The 19087-nt window shown below is 33.8% G+C and overlaps 2 protein-coding genes across 2 annotated transcripts in view; one reads left to right on the top strand and one right to left on the bottom strand.

Annotated features, from left to right (window-relative positions):
- Window positions 1-11003, top strand: part of LOC136816359 (DDB1- and CUL4-associated factor 12-like) — a 216426-nt gene extending 205423 nt beyond the window's left edge. The window contains exons 2-9 of the mRNA XM_067072681.1: window positions 3787-4106; window positions 4609-4815; window positions 5107-5164; window positions 6778-6950; window positions 7395-7457; window positions 8419-8581; window positions 9652-9797; window positions 10403-11003. Coding sequence (XP_066928782.1) covers window positions 3879-4106; window positions 4609-4815; window positions 5107-5164; window positions 6778-6950; window positions 7395-7457; window positions 8419-8581; window positions 9652-9797; window positions 10403-10561 — 1197 coding nt within the window. The 5' untranslated portion in view covers window positions 3787-3878 and the 3' untranslated portion in view covers window positions 10562-11003. The remainder of the gene's footprint in view (window positions 1-3786; window positions 4107-4608; window positions 4816-5106; window positions 5165-6777; window positions 6951-7394; window positions 7458-8418; window positions 8582-9651; window positions 9798-10402) is intronic.
- A 1524-nt stretch (window positions 11004-12527) lies between these two features.
- On the bottom strand, window positions 12528-15800 carry LOC136816360 (transcriptional regulator ATRX-like). The gene has a single exon (XM_067072682.1). It carries the CDS (start codon window positions 15564-15566, stop codon window positions 12870-12872), a length of 2697 nt encoding a protein of 898 aa, XP_066928783.1. The 5' UTR covers window positions 15567-15800; the 3' UTR covers window positions 12528-12869.
- Between the last annotated feature and the right edge of the window lie 3287 nt (window positions 15801-19087).

Consider the following 19087-nt stretch of genomic DNA (forward strand, 5'->3'; position numbering starts at 1 on the left):
AGAAAACGAAAGTCCCAGTCCCCTGTGACAGATCGTCTCTCAGAATCCCGCGCGCTCGTCTTTTTTAGCTAAGTCAGATGTAAAGTTAGGTAACATACTCATGGGAAAACCCTAAAACATCATATCAGGGGAAATCCCGATAAGGAACTTTAAACTTTAAAATGCTTTGAATAGTTGGCTGAATAGACAGAATAGAAGCTGCTGTTTTTATCAAAAGGATGATAATAGGATAAATTTATATTCATATAGAAAACAAAAAAATGGCTGAGAAAATATTCATGAAAGAATTGTAGAGCATTACGTAATGTTTCAAAAAATTTAGAATTCTTCCACTTCTCGGTAGCGTGATTGGTTGTTGCAAAATCAAAACAAATATGGTAGCTAAAAACAGTACAAAAATTTTCAGAATTTTTGTTGTCGGTCAAACATCAAAATGCATACAGTTATCACTTTTTAGGACTTTGCAATATTTATGATTTGATCTGTGAAAGGTAAAATTAATGTCATATGGAGAATAATGAATGGAAACTTTTAGCTGACTAACGCAGCACCGTTTAGTTTTATTTTTGTTTGACAGATATTGTAGTATTGACAGATTGAGAAAAGAAAAGTTTTTCTGTCCGGGTACTAAAAACCATTAAAAACCATTATGATCATTTCATGTATCTTATTTCATGACATGATTTGATAGTTTACCATTGTATTTGAATTTGAGGGTGTTGTTTTTAAAATCTTGAATCTATCTAATGTAGCATAAATCTGTTAGGTAGTAAATAGAAAACTTTGATAAAACTTAAAAGTATCACAGTATCACTCAAGACCTTTTGTTGCTAATCATAACGTCATTTTGAATAATTTAAAACTCCAGATTTAAAACAATGACACACTGATGCATAGTAACTTGGTCTAATGTCGACACCCCTCCTCAAATTCCGACACCCTTTTTATCAGCCGAAATTGATAGAAAGGCTGAAACTGTTTTTCTTTGCTTAGTGGTCAGAGAGGAATAATCCTTTTTCAATCAGTGATTCAAGCTGTGATATTATTCTTGTCTCTAAAGAAGGGTGTCGGAATTAGACGAGGGATGTTGATATTAGACCAACTTACGGTAGGTAATTCAGGAGCAGATATAATAAGTAAGATATTGTTGTAAGTCAAAGCTTTTCAAGACAAGAGGAGCATCGCTATTCTAACCCCTGATTTCATTACGCTAGATTTAAGTGCATCCACCTTAGAAGTACCAGCAATACAAGTTATTTCTCTAGCCTTTTTAATTGGAAAACTGGAAAATATAACAAATTTTGAGCAACTTTTAGGCATGCGAAAATCAAATATCCCAGGGCTTTCGGGGGCTTATGATGGGGCCCCCAAACCCCTGCTATCAGTGTCTATCAGCTATTCTGCTTTCATGTATGATTGTTGTGATGCTAGATTTTAAATTATTCAACATGACATCCAGCGTAAAGGTCTATTAGCTACCGTGAGATCGGGTAACTTGCATCAGTGGAGACTAACATGCATAGGCCTCAAATGAATGACCTGTCTGGTCATTAAAATACAACTACACAGCTCCGCTCGCAGCTCCAATCTACTATTTTTGTTTTGATTTAACTTTGTATTTTAATGACCAGCCAGGTCTTTCATTTGAGGGCCATGCATGTTAGCCTCCACTGATGCAAGTTACCCAATCTCACGGTATTAGACAGGCAGCTGATGACATCAAAAAAAGTGAATCAGTGAAAATTCGAGGGACAAATATTGAGTACTTGTTTAGAAATCTTTATAGTTTAGAGAGTCAGAAAAATTTACTCGGCGTGTTAAAAAATCTTTACCGGACGTGTCCGAGAATAATTTATTAATTGATGACGTCACAAGCAAAAGTGAAAAATTGATGTTGCAAAATTTCAAAGTTTTACATACCATTCGAAGCGTTTTTGATCTAGATTTCAAATCACATCAATCTTAATAAGTAAAAATTTGAATATGAAAAGTTATTGAGGTCCCTAGCTCTTCTATGACGTCATTTTTGAAAAAATGCCTCATTTTATAAGGAATTATGATCTCAATTTTCTCGAGTTAGGCTGAGAAATCGAATATACCCGTTTAATTGTCTTCTTTATAGTTTTTGACGAGCTTTCGAATGGTGTAAATTGTTTTTCGATTTGATGAAGTTGAAATTTGACATTTTTAGGGGGTGAGAGGGTCATGATTGACCAAAATCACATGTCAAATTTAAGTCATAACTTTTGAAATCTAAATTTTTACCTATTGAGACTGATGTGATTTAGAATCTAGATCGAAAAATGCGTCGAATGGTATATATATATCATTATTATATGCTGAAATCAAATTTTCACTTTTGGTGGTGACGTCATCATTTGACAAATTACTACCGGACATGTCCGTTAAATAAATTTTCGGACGCTGAGTAAAATTTTTAGGATCAGTAGATATATGGGAACAAGAAAAATCAACTCGACGTTTGTCCCAAAGTCGTCCAGATTTTAGATGTCGTCAGCTGCCTGTCTATATCTATTATCTGCGAAATAGTCCAAATAATTTCTGGCATCTGGATTTTAAAAATTATTTTGTAGAATAAAGATAAAATCGAACTTTTAGATGATAAAAGCCCATGCAGTTAAGGGCAAGAAATAGCAGTGGGTAAGTATACAATGTGAGCCAGTGGTATATTTACTATTTATTTATTATTCATCTCAATGCACCTTTTCCTAAACATAATGTTATGAAGTCTCTAAGGGCTAGTTGAAGTCTGAAAACGGAACTTTTTATAGTTGCCTGGTTTTTTGCTGTAACTTAAGTCATTTTGAATAAATTTTAGGCAAAGAAAGATAACTTTTTCTCAAATGAAAATTAGTGCCTTAAAATTCAATCTTTCTTTTTCTAAACTATCAAACATCTGGAAAGAAGAATTTGCAAACCTATTCTGCATGACGTTATTTTCGCTCCCAACCAACCTGACGAGAAATACTAAGAAAAATACTTGCAATATGATTAAGTTACACATTTCTTAGCTCAAGGTTGTAAATATTTCATGTGGGATCAGCTGTGAAAAGTTTTTCTTTTTGCTTTTGAGTGAGTTTTCACCATGGTACTGTAAGGTAAGTTTTAGAATTTAAATATGTTTTTGAGATTGGGATGAAAAGCTTTCTGGCTTTACACTATCATGAGCTTAAAAGCATATTATCTTAATTTTCAGTTTTTGATTTGTGGGTAAAATTTATGTCATTTAGGAACAGGCAGTTTGTTTGAGTTTTGCTTGAAAACCTCCCAACGCACACAGATTTTGAGGAATCAGTCTATGTATGATTCTTGAAAATTTTATTCTATTTTCTCTTTATAAAAATAAGAAAATCATGTACAAATTTTGCCTTAAAATTTTTTTATCATATTTCTACTTTAGTTTTTCAATATTGTACTTTACTGTATGTTAATTTTTTAGTCTGGTGATGATCTTAAAATGAACGAAATATATTGAAATATAAAATACATATATAATAATTATTGTTGCTTATTCCTTTTTTAGATATCAAAATAGCACACCCAAAAACTCATGTTTTGGCAAATAAATTTTTTGTTTGCCTTCAAGTTCCTTTTTAAATGATTTCACAAAGATATTGAAAATTGTTGATTCATTTAACTTTTCTGAGCGATGAATTGTGAAATATTAGCAGGTTATATTTTGCCACAATATTCTAGAATCTTCTTGCTTTAGGCAATTTACTGTTCTTGAACAGATTGAGAGTTGATTCTTTTAATTTCTTTTAGATTTCCAAAAGAATTACCAAAGAATGCAAACACAAGATACTAAAAATCATCAAAAGCATAATAGGAAATAAAATAAATACATTTTGTAATAGATGAGAGTTCAACAGCCAAACGTATGCTCAAATATTTTCAGCTATGTAAATCTTAGGCAAGAGACAACTTCCACAAGAATTTCAGATGACTTCAAATCAAGCTTCTCAGCATTACGTTTGCCTGAAGCTATGAGAGAGAATGAATTGGCATTCGGGGAATATGATAAAATCTTTGCAGCTGAATGGCTGAACGAGGACCATATTATCTGTGGAACAAAGTGTAACAATGTACGTATTTTAACGTCTGGCTGTGATCACAGAGATAACCTAGCGATATCTCTATCTCTATTCATAGACTAAAAGCAAATATTTGATCAATCTACGCCGGAAAAAAAGAGGCAATTTCTCAACCTCGTCCCCGTGTATCCCAGGCTTTATTTACGTTACTGATTGACGCCAGAGAATACCCTGGTGTTGGCTGATGCGAGTTCCCCCTCTCAGAGGGGGAACTTCTCAAAACAATTACGTCATAAAATATTCTGACGTTACAAAGTTACACTGCAATGCAACGACTTCAGAAAAGAAGAACGAATGAGATCTGACGTTTTGTTTTTGAATTACGTAATCTTTCGTGTTCGAAAACCAGCCAATGCCAGGGTATTATCTAGCGCTATCAGTAAGAATCAAAAAGCTGATAATACGCAGGGATCGAGGTTGGCAATTTCTATTATATAAAAGGAGTATTTGAAACGTTATTGAAAATTATTTCAAATTTTGTTTCGAATTTCAGCTTATTGTCCAGAATATTACAAGTCAATCAAAATGGGAGATACCTCTCATGAAGGATTCTGGTCATATCCCTATTCCTGATAAAAACTGTGGCATACATAGTATATCTAAGAATGAAAATAACACCAAGCTTGCTACTGGAGCTCTCAACCCAAACTCTATTGGATTTTATCGGTTGCCATCTCTGGAGCCAATTTGTCTCGGGGAGGTAAGAAATTTGTAATCAAATTGTAATAAGTTCCCTTTGATGTGTTTTTCATTATTAGCATGGAAGTTGGTGTTTTTATCTAGTCAACATAACCTTGTAAATCTTAGTATTTGTGATTTAAAGATTTATTGCAGAATTTGATTCCTGCTACTCTAAGGCAAGCCAGTAAATCTGGGATGTGATCTATACAGGGGTAAAAGGGAGCTGTAGAAGTTGGAATTTCAGTCTTTTAGCAAGCATTTTATGTTTGGAGTTCTTTAAAACTAAAATATATATTTTTCTTCTTTTTAGTTTCACACTGACTGGATGTTTTCTTCAGCATGGATCAATGATAACACTTTGGCAACCGGTATGATTTTTTTTTCTTACTTTCTAAACATACATACGTTTTTATGGGCTCATATAATACAATACACATTCCTTTAATAAGCAACTCCAATTTTTGGGTCAGGGCTGGGGTTGCTTAAGCATTCTAGGTCATTTTCTGAAAAATTTGCTTTGACCACCCCTGATATTATTGCACATTTATGGTTATTTTGGTCAAGGGCTATCGTTTGCCATGTTAGATTATCTAAGGAGCCTCAACTTTACAATATAATTAAAATAATTGGCTAATTTCAGAGCTCGATCCTTAGCAACTTGGTTGCTTATAAAAATGTGTAGTTATAGTTCATATTTTTCTATGTGTAAATTATGACCCCACACACAAGATCTTTTCTAGGTTACACAAGAATTATCAGAAATAGGAGAATTATATAAAAGCGAGAAAGTCATTTTTCACAAATCTGCTTTCATATAAAATGATATATGCATAACAGTTGTACAATGAACTACCCTGAGCTCTCTTTGTTATCTTTTGCAAAGTATAATTATATTGAAATCTATTTTAATGAGATTTAACAGAGTTTGCAGAGAGATTTATTTATCATCTGATTTTTCATGTTTGAAAAAGGGTTTTCCTTTTAATTACATTTATCAAATTTCAGCTTTTGCTCTATTTGCATAGCAACGAGAGACTGTTTCAAACGTTTGCACATAAGATTAAAATTTCGACTTTTAGATTAAAATACAGTTGACAGCCCAGCTCATTAAAACTTGAAATTTGTTTCCAAAATAAACATTCAATTTTCCCTGTCACCACCACTATCATTAGATTAAGCTAATTAAATCTCGATCGTTGATAAGGAAGTCGTTGACGGGAAAGTCCCACGCGTCTGTTTTTACAAAGATTTATACTGCCTAAAGATCTTTGTTATGACAAAGTTATGCTGACTGATGAACTAGAAGAGAAAATAACTTCTCTGTAAGAAACAAATCTGACTTTCTTTCTGATAACTCAGCAGAACATTTTAATAAACGTTTTTTTATAAGAACAAACTATATAAGAACTTAAGGCTTCGATGGCGAAAATAAGAACATGTTAAGAACATCCGAAGGCTTCAGAAATTATGGATGCTCTCATAAAAAAACGTATAAACCGAGACTTTGTGACCTTTAACAATATGTAGACTCACCCCTCAGAGACCTACCTAGTAGATTGAGTTTTTTATCTTCTAGATTGATCAAAACTTTGAAACCTCCATCAACTATACCTAAGACGTGTAACGTTTTTACTCTATTGATGAAAACCCCTTCTCACAGACTCAGCTTGGGATTTTTGAGCCAGTAGGGTTAAAAATAACGGACCAAAACTCGACAGGGATTAACATTCCCATGCTTTTGTATGGCTGGGAATTTCAATTCGATCGTTTTCGAGCCGGAAATTAAGTGGGGATTGAAAGAATAACACAATATTTTGCAGTGAGGATTTGCTTATCTGATTATTTTCATCGGCGACAAAAATTATAGAATGATTGTTCCACTGGGGACGATATTTTGGCCAATTTTTCCAGCGAGGAGAGGTCCCGGTGGTTCTGTGAGAAGGGGTGTACGAAATAATGAAATGCAGCGTTTGTTTTACAGGTTCTCGAGACAACCGACTTGCTTTTTGGACCATCCCCGACGAAATACCGCATTCAGAGAACGATGAAGGGGAACGGGGAAAACTTTATCCAATTGTTCAACCTGTACAACATTTTCAAGGGGTTGGAAACAAAGACAAAGTTCGCGCTATGGTTTATAATAGTCTCTCTGGGGTATGTTTTAAAGCTTCTTTTTCACATTCGTTTTTTATTAAGGACCGTTCTTTATACCGTTCCATGACAACTTTCGAGATTTGATTCAATTAGATGTAAATTTATTTTGTATTTTGTTAGTCAATTCATGAATCAATTCACCTATAATACAAGTTTGCAAGCGTGATCGAGCCGATAGGTTAAGCTTTGTCCCATTTTTGGAAAGCATATGAATTTACCTCCTGTTTTTCTGTACACAATGATCATTTAAGTATGACTTATTCGTATAGATTTTCTTTTTGATTACAGTAAGATACGTAAATTCTGCCTTTGAAGAAAACATTCGATTTGCGTGAAGAATCGCCTTTTCAAAATCGAACATTATTTCATTATTTTATTCTGTGTAAATTACGTAGATTAACCAAACACACAAAAAATCATAATATTTTCTCTTACTCGTACCAGCACTTAGCGACCATCGCATCGAACGGCTACTTGCACCTTTGGGATGTTAACACGTGTCAACGAGTGAGTATCATTTTTTTTCAAATAAGTTACTTGGTGCTCTTGGACGTATTAGTATAGTATTAATTTTATTTATTAATTAGCCGTTTTTCGATGTAACAAAAGGTCAACGGAAAGTTACAGTTTCATTCCTTAAAAGATTGAAATATGTCATTTGTCATTAGGCGAGACAAATTTAATTTGTTGTTCTACGGGCAGATCGTTAGAAAAATACGGGTCGGTCAGTCAGTAAAATAAGAATAAATCTTTCATTTATCAGGGTTGGTATAAAGGTACCGAAAATATTTTCCAAAAAATACCTGGATCAAAAATTCATATTTTTTCTTCGATGAAGATCATAATAAAATTTTAGTGTATGGAATGCTCGATTTTCTAAATTTTTCAATTTCTTGAATTAATTTTCAGCTTTATTCAAATTTAATTCTTACAGATAACTAGTGTGTAAAATATATTGTAGTGGAAATTCAATATTATTATTTTTTTGATTTTAGCAAAAATAGGGTCGGTCGGGCCGTAGAACAAAAAATTAAATTGGTTTCGCCTTAGTCAACAGAAATCACCTAATTGACTTAAGAAGTCGACTTTCTGTAGACTTCCGTCGAGAATAAGAAAGTCAACGCAAAAAGAACATCTAAACTAGAGCTAAGCAATTCTTGGTCTAAAATTAACGATGATAGAAGAGCTTCGTTTCTCTTCAGAAAGATATGACTATATTTTTTTAAACTCGATTACAATCCCCGTGTTGCGTAAATTGTACAGTCGACTCTCTCTAATTCGATCTTCAAGGGACCAAGGATTTTGTTCGAATTAGAGAAAGATTTGAATTACAGAGAGTATTTTATACTGATTTCTAGTCGAGGGGGCCAATATTTTAGTTCGAATTATAGAAGGATTCGAAAGGTTCGAATTAGAGAGGGTTGACTGTAGTATTACTCTTCATAACTCTCTTCTCGTTTTATTATAGACGATGACAACAACGCTACCATTTATGAAAGAGAATGTTTGTATAGCACACGAGAAAAAAAATAATTTGCTGTATGCTGTTGGATCTCTATCTCACGTCTCTCTGGTAGATACTCACGGAGGGAAGTCGGTCGCTAGTCTATGTTCCAGTGAACAAGGAGCTGGTAAGTGAAGACGGGATTGAAAATTTCTATCTTTATTAATGATTAAAGATTATGGGGACAAGGTTACTCACTTTTTTTGGAGGGTCTAAAGGTATATGATGGTTGATTTCTTCATCAATTTTCCTTAAAATCTTTATGTTTAGGCAAACGAAATCTAGGGTAGTAGTAATTTCTTGAAATAACATAATTTCGTGGTACAGTAGAGTCTTTTTAACTCGAAACCCTATAACACAAATGTCTCCTTAACTCAGACAAGTTTTCTTGTCCCTTCAGTTAACAATGCCTTGTGAACTTTACTCCATAACTCGAAAAAATTGTGTTTCCCGTGCGTGTTCGAGTTATAGAGACTCATGTGTATACAACTTTATAAAATTATAACTTTATAAAAAAAAGACAAAAAATCATATTGGACATCATTTTGTTAACAAATGTCCAAGGGGTCAAAAGTTGGGTTCAAGATTGAGGATATTCATCAAGATAGATTTCGCTCTATTATCTTATCAAGATAGATTTCGCTCTTTTATCTTGCTATACAATATGCGGTTTTTTAATTATTCAGGCTTTTGGGGATTATCGTATAAAGAGAATTAAAACTCGATTTTCTTATGATCTTGTTATTATCTTGATCCCTTTCAGAATCAAAACAATCTCCAATCTCCTATTATCATGAAAATTTAGCTTTAAAAACCCTATTTTACTTTATAATAGCAAAAATGAAATACCCCATTTGAAAAAATCTCTTACTGGGCCAAATAAGTTTAAATAAAAATTTAACCCCCTTTGCTCTATGTTTTCTTGTATTTTGTCGTATATTTTTGCTTTTCTTTACACTTCAAAACTTTATAAATCTTCAAATTATTATTTTCTACGCTGGAGTCTTTATAAAAGTCCAAAGAACACGAATAACTAAAATTTGTTCAATTTATGTATTGAAGTTCAAGAAGTTAAGGAGACATTCGAGTTATAGGAGATATTCGATTCACAGAGACTTAAGTTGTGGAGATTCTACTTAGAAAATCGCTCAACTTAAAACAGTATATTAACTTGAATTTCTTTCTCTCTTTTTGCAGGCGTACGGTCAGTCAGTTTTAATGATTGCATTGTGACAGTTGGGACTGGGTACGGGTCATTATTATTTTACGACATTCGAATGAACAGACTTCTTCAGCGGCAAGATGGAACACAATGTCAACTCAAAGTCGGTCACGGTTGGCTGGTAAGTACAATCGATTTTTTTTTCGAGTCTCGATTAATGCGATTATTTTTCTTCAGCTTAAAGGGCTTAATCAAACTGTTTGACGACCACGACCAAGTGGTAATTTGCTCCTATTGTCCTGAAAAAACCACAAACCTTTACCTAAATCCCTTTATAAAACTTTGTGCGTGAAACGGTGAAAAAGAATGCGGCTATTCATAATATGCACCATTGCAAAGTCTTCCACGGACCCAACAGCTGATTGGTTGAAAGTGACGTATTGACATATTTTACGTCACTTACAACCAATCAGCTATTGGGGCAGTGATGTCATGTCAGAAGACATTTCAATGGTGCATATCATGAATTATAATTTGATGTTCCCCTTTTTAAAAATTTGTTAATAATCCGGCATCACAATTTTTTCAATTGTTAAAGTTTGATGTCAGTTGTTTTCTTGACTCATTTCGAATCCTTGTTTCAGTTCAGTCATTAGGTAGCTGACCTGACTGATCTGGAACCCAGTGCATACAATCGAAAGAATGTCTAATGTCTAAAAGTTCTGCATTAATGTCTGCTATCCATGTAAAATACCGACTCTAAACTTTTCTCTACCTTTTCCTTAGCGGCGTGATTTAGTTTACCAGCAGTATTTCTGGGAAGCAGAATGTTATCCGAACGCTATCTATGCACACAGTTATCATCCAACCACCATGAAACTTCTGTCGGCTGGTGGTCCACTAGCTCTGGGGTTATATGGTAATTATCTGGCTTACTGGGATTGATGCTCATATGTTATACTTAGATCTGTTAATATATATGATTTGATGATATACATGTTACATACTTGGTGTTATATGACACATTATGCCTTCAAATGATGAATGGTGCGTACATATCATGAATGTTGGTATGGTACATCTTGTTGTTATGGCGTCCAGCAATGATGTTACGGAAATTTTGATCTACTAAAGTAAAGACCTCACTACACTGGTTTCGAAAGGTAACAAATTTCTGACTTGTTTTAGGGTCAAATGTTTCTTTCCTTTAAGATTTATGCGAAACATATTACATCAAGAAAAACGTGTTACAGCAGACTACAAATTCCTTGCTGAATTAGATAATTGCTCATTTTAAGGGCGAATATTACATACTTTAGTAAACTCAAACTTCGAAATTTCTAACTTTAAATACACTGTTTGTATCGGGTACGGGTGAAACTTTTGTCGCTTTCATTTCTGTAATCGATAGCTATTTTTGACCCATCCCCATTGTTATTTGGTTAATTGTGTTTTTTTCTTTCTCCGTCCAATTTGTAAATATTGTATATATGGTAGAATACAGTCAAGTTTTTTAAAGTGAAATTGTTCAAAACTTTCCTCAAGGAAACTGAAAAATATTGGTCTTGATAGACTATATTTTATAGAAATTAAACTGATCCTGACTGATTCAAAGACAAAAAATGGAAGAATATAGGCCCGTTCAGTACCGTTTGATTACACTCTTCTTTTTTTTTACAAGAACAATTTTATTAGAAGAAAATGCCAAAAGATAAGAACAACTTAAGACCAATGTTTAGCCTCAAACGGGCGATCTTAAGGCAAATTAAAGGTCAAATAGATAAAATAAGGTATTGAAATTCAAGAATATCTCTAATTTTGAACGACGAAAGAATTATTTTTCCAACAACCTACAGTATAGTATGTTAAAAGAGAGCTTTCTATTATTGTATTGTGTGTAAATATAGAAGAGATATATTTTGAAAATATTCTATAATAAATATTGTAAAATTCTATAAAATAATTTCAATTTGTGTCAATCTATCTGTTGATTCTTTTGCTTATAATTTGTTAAAATTCTTTATTTTAGAATATTTTTTGCGGTTTTTGTTTTTGATTTTTTTGTAGAATTAATTTTATATACGGTTTCTGTTGAACTTTTGTATTGAATTCTATGTTTGAAACGTTTTGGTTTTCAAGATGGACTTTGACCTCTTTCAATAAATAACCTTGAAGAGTCTGTTCTCAATAATTGGCACATGGTCCCGGGGGGGGGGGCAGTGGGTTTACCAACTGACGGTATGTGCGGCGAAAAAATTGGCTTTTAGAATCGCACCCTTACAGTGCAGAAAAAAATCGGTGAAATTCATACCCTTACATTGCATTTTTTCAAATTTTAAACTCTTTTAGAGCAAAAAAAATCAACATTTTCGAGCAGAAATTTGCAATTTTTCCCAGATTTGCTGAAATTTCTACCCTTACAGTACATTTGTCAAAAATCCACCCATACAGTGCATTTCTGATATTTTGAAAAACATACCCTTAACCGCCGCACATACCCGTCGGTCAATTTGCCTGACTGCCCCCCCCCCCGGGCACATTGTACATTTCTATTGGTGTAAAATAAATATGTTTAAAACTAATACCTTGTTGGAAATGTAATTCAAAGTGAATTTAATAATTTTTCTAAATCTTTGAATCTTCCTTAGATCAAGTTCTAGTTCCAAAGTTTTTAAAATAACCAAAACGGGTGAAATCCACTGTAAGGGACTTTGAAGTCTTAATTTCATCCTCTTAAAGTTATCTTTCCAACAAGGTTTAAAAAGTAATATCAAGATGAATAAATCATAACATATCGACTGTCAATAATCGACGTTCGTATTTTGAAGTTGTAGAGGTCGTAACTAGGTGCTTTTAAAATAGTTAAATTGTCCGCTGAATTTGATATCTTAATAGTCGGTAGCTTTTGCAAGAATATTTGTTGATCTATTGGTTTTCTTCGATTTGAAATTTTGCAGACAATTGGCCTCTCTGATTTTTTCACCTCGTAAAGTTTTTGTGTTTGTACTAAAATTATTTTCAAAGTTGATTATGGTAATTATCATTATAAGAAATTTGCACATTTTTTTCTATTTTAGAAAATAATATTTTATTGTATATGAAGTATAAGGACATGTAAATTTTAGATAGAATACTACTTTATGATAAATTTACTAGACAACACACCTACAATTCAAAATGTTGTGAAATTATCAAGTACAAAACTTTTTTTATATCTTTGCGTCGTAAAGCCTAAAAGCGAGGTTTTACAAAGTCATTTGAATTTCTTAGTAAAGCTTTTTAGTGTCGAAAATATTTTTTTTTCCTTTTTACTATTATCATTGTCTTCGTCTTCGATTTCAGTTATGGAAGATGTTCTTCGCTTTGTCTCTCTTGGATGTTTCTCGACTGTCTTTTTCCCAGATTTTTTTTGCTCTGACTGACTTGATCCTTCATCTTTATTAACCTCGTTTTCAAATCGATGACGTAATTTACGATTCCACCAATCAAATTCACGCTCAGAGAATTTTAACTCTGGACTTTCACTTGTTGACGAATTCTCGCTAAGCGAATTTGATAAAGGAGCACGGGATAAGGTTTTTTTGTCCGCGGAGTGTTCCTCAAAAGAGTCATCTGTACTACTATTAACAAGACCATTACATTTCTTAGATGGACTTGATGATCTTGCATTGTCAGCATTTTCTTGGTCTGGAGAAGTGGTTTTGAATGGTGACCTTAGACCTGTTAAAGCTAATAATTTATTCGTCAGACCGTTTAATGTCGACTCTGCTTTATTTCCTTGAACGTTCTCTTGATTAATGTCTTTTAATTCGGACAAGTCATTATTTTCAACCTGTGAGGGAGAGTTGTTATTGTCATCGTTAGGACTTATTTGGTCATCACTGTACTCCTTCGTATCTGCTTTTCGATTATCGTACACATTTCCTTCTGCATCAACAGAGCTATTGAAAAGTGAAACTTTCTGAAGGGAAGGGAACTTCATTCGTTCTCGATTTTTCATTCGAATTGAAGAATGGAAACTTTTGAAACGCGAAAATTTTGTTTCTTCTTCACTCTCATTTTTTGAATATTCGTTTTGACGGGCTTGAGATTCAGCAGTTTCTGAAAACACTTCTTCATTGCTTTCTTCGTGTAGAATTTCTCTCTCAAATTCATTTTCGTCCCTCAAGCTCGAATTACTGATGTTCCGAAAACTATCTTTTAGAGATTTGATTGACAGTCTGTGAAATATCGGAACATCATTTGGTGTATTGGATCTAGGTGAATTTGTACCAGTGGTCGATAACGGGCTTGATACTTGTGAAGCTTCCGCGCTAATCTGCTCCAAATCCTCTTCTTTTGATGAACTCTTGCTGAGCGAACTTTTGACCTGCGTAATAAGCTGATTCGGAGATAAACGATCAATATAAGATTCTCGTCTTGTTGTTAAAAGTAGTGGCTTCTCGATGGTTGGCGAATCTTGTGTTGCGTTCACATTTTGTTCCACTTTAGAACTAGATTTGACTTCAGGTGTTTTAGCAACTTCAGATGGTGTAGATTTTCTCCATTTCGTCAATACCGAGAGTTGTTTATCGGTCGCTTGTTGCTCCTTATCTGGAGAAGACCTAGTATCAGGTTTATCAATTATTGCTTTAGGTGCAGCTTTCTTCCATATAGACAAAACAGAAATCTCTTTCTCCGATTGATGATCCTTTCGAGGAGAATCTATCTTCTCAGGTGTTTTAACAGTAACAGATTTCTTCCATTTTGATAACACGGATCGCTGTTTTTCTGTAGTTGCCTTCACTTCAGTGTTTTGCTCGTCGATTTTTAAAGTTTTGTTTCTCCATTTATTCAGGTACGGTTTGACTGTCACTGCTTCGCTTACTTTAGCCTGAGTCTCACTTAATGTTTCCACAGGCTTAAAATAATTTTTAACAGTTTTTTGAAAATGTTTCTCTTCGAATTCCTTTTTACTTTCATTGTAGATGATGATTTTTGGGACATATCCGCGTATTTTCCGACCGTATCGTTTCTTAATATGTTGCTCGCTTTCATTTAATTTCTTCTCATTTTGTGTTTTTTTGTTCTTCCGATCAAATACGCCATAATTGATACCTTTCCCGATTCCCGCCCCAATCAAGCTACCACAAAAACCGCCCACAAAAGCGCCCACCACGGGAACGGGAATTAATGCTTGTCCGAGAATGGAACCGGTCGTTCCGCCAACAAACTTTAAACTTGATTCACAAACAGTCTTTTTGATTTTGATATTAAATTCTTCTTCAGTCATACGACCGTCATCTTTCTGTCTCTTAGCAACGTAAATAGTTGCAGAAGAAACCGCCACATCTACAATGGCGGAAATTGCCGCCCCAGCCATTGCGTTTCCGATCACTTGAGCGGCTGATTCGATCCCAAGGGTGGCTGTATTTGTTGCTGCCGTCTCCGTTATACTCGTTGCTGTGTTCTTTAAACCGTTATAAATATCAATATTGGGTAGAGTGTTCGTCAAAGCAGCTATATAGCAAACTATCGCAACATCCATAAGGATATCTAAGCAGCGCTGGCGCTCGTCTCGTTTTTCAAGTGCCGCTGCAAATTTCAAATCAAAGTCTTGGTTTAATACGCTATTTAAGAAAATTCTGTCTCCTGACGCCGTCAAATTATGGCTGACAAAACACGTCAGAATCATATTAGTGTATGAGTCCATTTTCTCAGATGCAACATAAATGGTATGTATGTTTCTTTTACGAATGACACTGTTGTTGAAATTTTGTTGTGTACATTCCATAAGTTCTTGAATCTTTCTCCAGTACGATGCTGTCAATGGCTTGTTTTGCTTACCGCTTATCAAGATATTATGGTTGTGCTCCTCGCTTGATTTTTTTTGTCTCGATAAATCAACTTCCGGATGTATATCAATGACTGTCATTCGGTTTGGGTAGGCAAGCCAAAAGGTATACCACATCTTTGGAGCACTTTTTCTTAAAGACCAGCAAAATGTTTTTATTGGATGTGTAACAGATCTTCTTAGTCAACGTCATCTAATCATCGCATAGGAAAAAATGGAAAATTAATTTCTTTTTTTTCCATAAAATTTCTTTCTATTTCTCTTTATTATAATTCTCTCGTCTTTTTGTCAACATGAAATTTTTATTTTGAAGTGAAGGTTCTCTTTTGAAGAAGTCGACCTTCCATTTCATTCTTATATTTTTTACTTCTTTTTACAATATATTTCTCTCTCTTTTTCCCTTTTCTTCACATTTACTTCTTCGTATTTCTTTCTTTCTGTTCACGCAGGGGAATCACACTCTATTTCTCATTTATTTTGTCTTTCTTTTTTCAAAATTTTTTTCCCAACTTTTGTAAGAACATCATTGTTGTGTTGTACATTTGGGTTTCATAAAGTCTTTTCCGTCAACGTTTTTAAGATGAAATTTAACCCGAATTTAACTGAAGGAAAGTAAGGATCTAAGTAAATTACGGTTACGAAAATTACCAATCTTCAGTTCGTTTTGGTATCCGTGAATTACCAGACCATGACACAAAAAGCTGGACGAGTGTATTTCCAAAGACGCTTTTTACTAAGACACTTGTTTTGAGATTAGACTTAAAGTCATATGAACGATAAATGAAGCAGATTGAACCTGTTTAGGTAGGCTACGTCATATCTTCCATTCGTTTCGAGCGTAAAAATAAGGCCTAAAAGCCTGGAGCTGTCTATTGTGTAGAATGTGGAACGCTTGATTGCAATCATGGCCGTAATATTTGAAAAAAAGGGAAATTCCCACGAAATCTTATAACCACAATCGATTTGGAAGCGCTCTAACTTAGGTTGGAAGGGTAGAGGTTTAACTCTGAGTTTTAACATGAGACTTACGACTTAGGACCTTAGGATCTGAGTATAAAAAAGTTCAAAATTTGGCCAACAAGGCTCATAATATAGCCTGGAAGTCTATAAACCCGAGCCAAATTGAAATATCCGATTAAATTTGAGAGATGGCCCAAAATCAACTTTCACGCCCGAACTCCAAATTTCGAAAAAACGATGAAATTAATTCTCAATAGATTTCGACCACGATTGAAGAAACATGTTCTTTCAAAAAAACCTTTAAACACGCGTTTTATTTTTGTGACAGTTGCGGTCTGATGAGTTGTTTCAGAGTTGAGACTTTGGGACGAAGACCACAAAAATTTGGGGAAGGACTACAAACACAGATTGTGTGTAAATTTCTATGTCTCCTTTTCCTTCAACATTGAAAACCACTGTGAAAAGCAAAAACGATTGTAAACAGAAAAAATTTGTTTTACTCCGTACATATTATTACAATAGAAAAATTTTATTCTTGAAAATCTCGAATATGTTGACTCTCGCTAATTCGAACTCGAACGGGAATGTTATTTGTTCGAACTACAGAGAGATTCGAATAATAGAACTTCATCCCGCTTCTTCACAGGTTCACAGGCAGACAGCGGCTAAGCTTTTCGTACAATTCCCGAAAAAGCCAAAAAAACGCCTTTAAGGGCAGGTGTAAAAAGGGTTATTATAAGTATATCAGCAAAATAGGTTAAAGTAGCCTCGAAAAAGTACACGTGGACACTTTAGCTTTAGTACTTTTAACATTTTCTCAACAACATATTACATATTTAAGAACCTATTCTTACTTGAGGGTACGGACCCTCCCCTGGGTAAGGTGTCTAACTACTTTTGAGACTGACTTAAGTAAGGTTAGTTTAGTCCCATAACAGATCATCCATTCTGTGCATACAATGCTCTAAAGGGATATGGCGAATGTGAAGATATGATCTGGTTGATCAGCCAAAACATTCAAAACAGCATTCCTTTTTGCTTGAAAACAAAAGCGAAAGCGACAGGGCTCCAATGTTTATCTTTATCATTGGTGATTTTGATGTGATTGTTATTACCATGTTATTACCATTTAAGTGATTTTACAATCTCGTACCCAGAGATTGATTTTACTCTAATCAGATACACCCCTGTCTCACATCAACGATGGCAGAGCTTTTTCCCACAGTTGGGAAGAAAGTTTCTATCGAAATCCCAGGGGGAAAGAAATTCTATGGTTCTTAGGTCAACAAATCCAATGAAGATGGTTTTGCATCGCAATTCTTTCCATTGAATTTTAAATGGGATGAAATCAAACTGAACTTTCCAAGGGCTGATAATGTAGGTTATTTTTCCCACAGGGGATGAAATTTTGGCCAAATTGGGACTGGACTCGAGTTTGGTGACTTTTGTTTTTGATTTAATACATTTTATATATTATCCAATGGGTTGATATGATAAATAATTCACGTCTCACCATGTTATTACTAAACCATTGAACTTTCACACGTGAAAACAAGTGTTTTAAATACTTTTGAACAAGTGTTTTTTGAGAAAGGAGGGAAAATCAATTAGCTCATCAAAATAGGGGAGGAACGTTCTAGAGGAAATTTCAATTAGTCGAAACATCAGGTTCCAAGTAAATTTGTTTTGGTAATTAGTTAATATATAGTAGGAGACTTGTGGGCTAAAACAGATAGGACAAATTAGGAGCAGTGGATTATATTCATAGTATTTGTTTGAAGTGTTCTCAGTGAAAATGCTTTGAGAGCTAGTGATTTGAAATTATCACAATAATTTTAACTTTTCAGTAAAATATAAGGAGAATTTATGTAAAAAAAAAATTAGATTATATTTGAGTTAAATATATTTCATATTCAAGAAATAGCAATAAAAAAGTGGATACAAAAATTAAAGTATTTTAGATATTGGCGGCATATACATTTAGAAGATAAGCTATTCAATGACCACTATACACAGTGATTAATTTGCTGTTAAATTTTAGAGACATTATCAGATGATTTTTGATATTTGGCTTAGAGATACCTTTTATGGTCCTAAGAAACACCTCCAAAGTTTTTGACCCAATTATTTTCCAAAGCTGAGATATTCGACTTTGAATTTTTAAATTTTTACTTGAAAACAATAGAAATTCAACGTAAAGAGTGTGCAAAGACTCATTTTTAGAGATTTCAAAGTCAAATATCTCAGCTTTTATATCTCAAAAATTGGGTCAAAAAATTTAGAGGTGTCTCTCTGGACCATAAAAGGTATCTCTAAGCCAAATATCAAAAATCATCTGATAATCACTTTAAGAAAATTAAAGACGACTTTCACCAAAAGTTGAATAATTAAAGGATAATCAGATAGTCTGAGATTTTAAGTGTACCTGTTCTTATACACGTTTTTTTAATAAGAACATCCAAAATTTTTGAAGCCTTCGGATGTTCTTAACTTTTTTAGTTGTAAGCCTAAAAATGTTCTTAGCATGTTCTTATTTTTACCATTTTTTGAGCATTTTTGTCCATTTTCAAAAGGAATAGGGTATTTTTAGAGTCCGCAAAGCCTTAAAATGTTCGTAACTTGTTCTTAACATTTAGGCCATCGAAGCCTAGTTCTTATATAGTTTGTTCTTACTAAAA

This window comes from Clytia hemisphaerica, unplaced genomic scaffold (genome assembly GCF_902728285.1).
Source record: "Clytia hemisphaerica strain Z4C2 unplaced genomic scaffold, Clytia hemisphaerica genome assembly, whole genome shotgun sequence".
Lineage (NCBI taxonomy): Eukaryota > Metazoa > Cnidaria > Hydrozoa > Leptothecata > Clytiidae > Clytia > Clytia hemisphaerica.

Coding starts and splice junctions, on each gene's coding strand:
- LOC136816360 (XM_067072682.1), bottom strand. CDS start 15,566: ATGTGGTATACCTTTTGGCTTGCCTACCCAAACCGAATGACAGTCATT.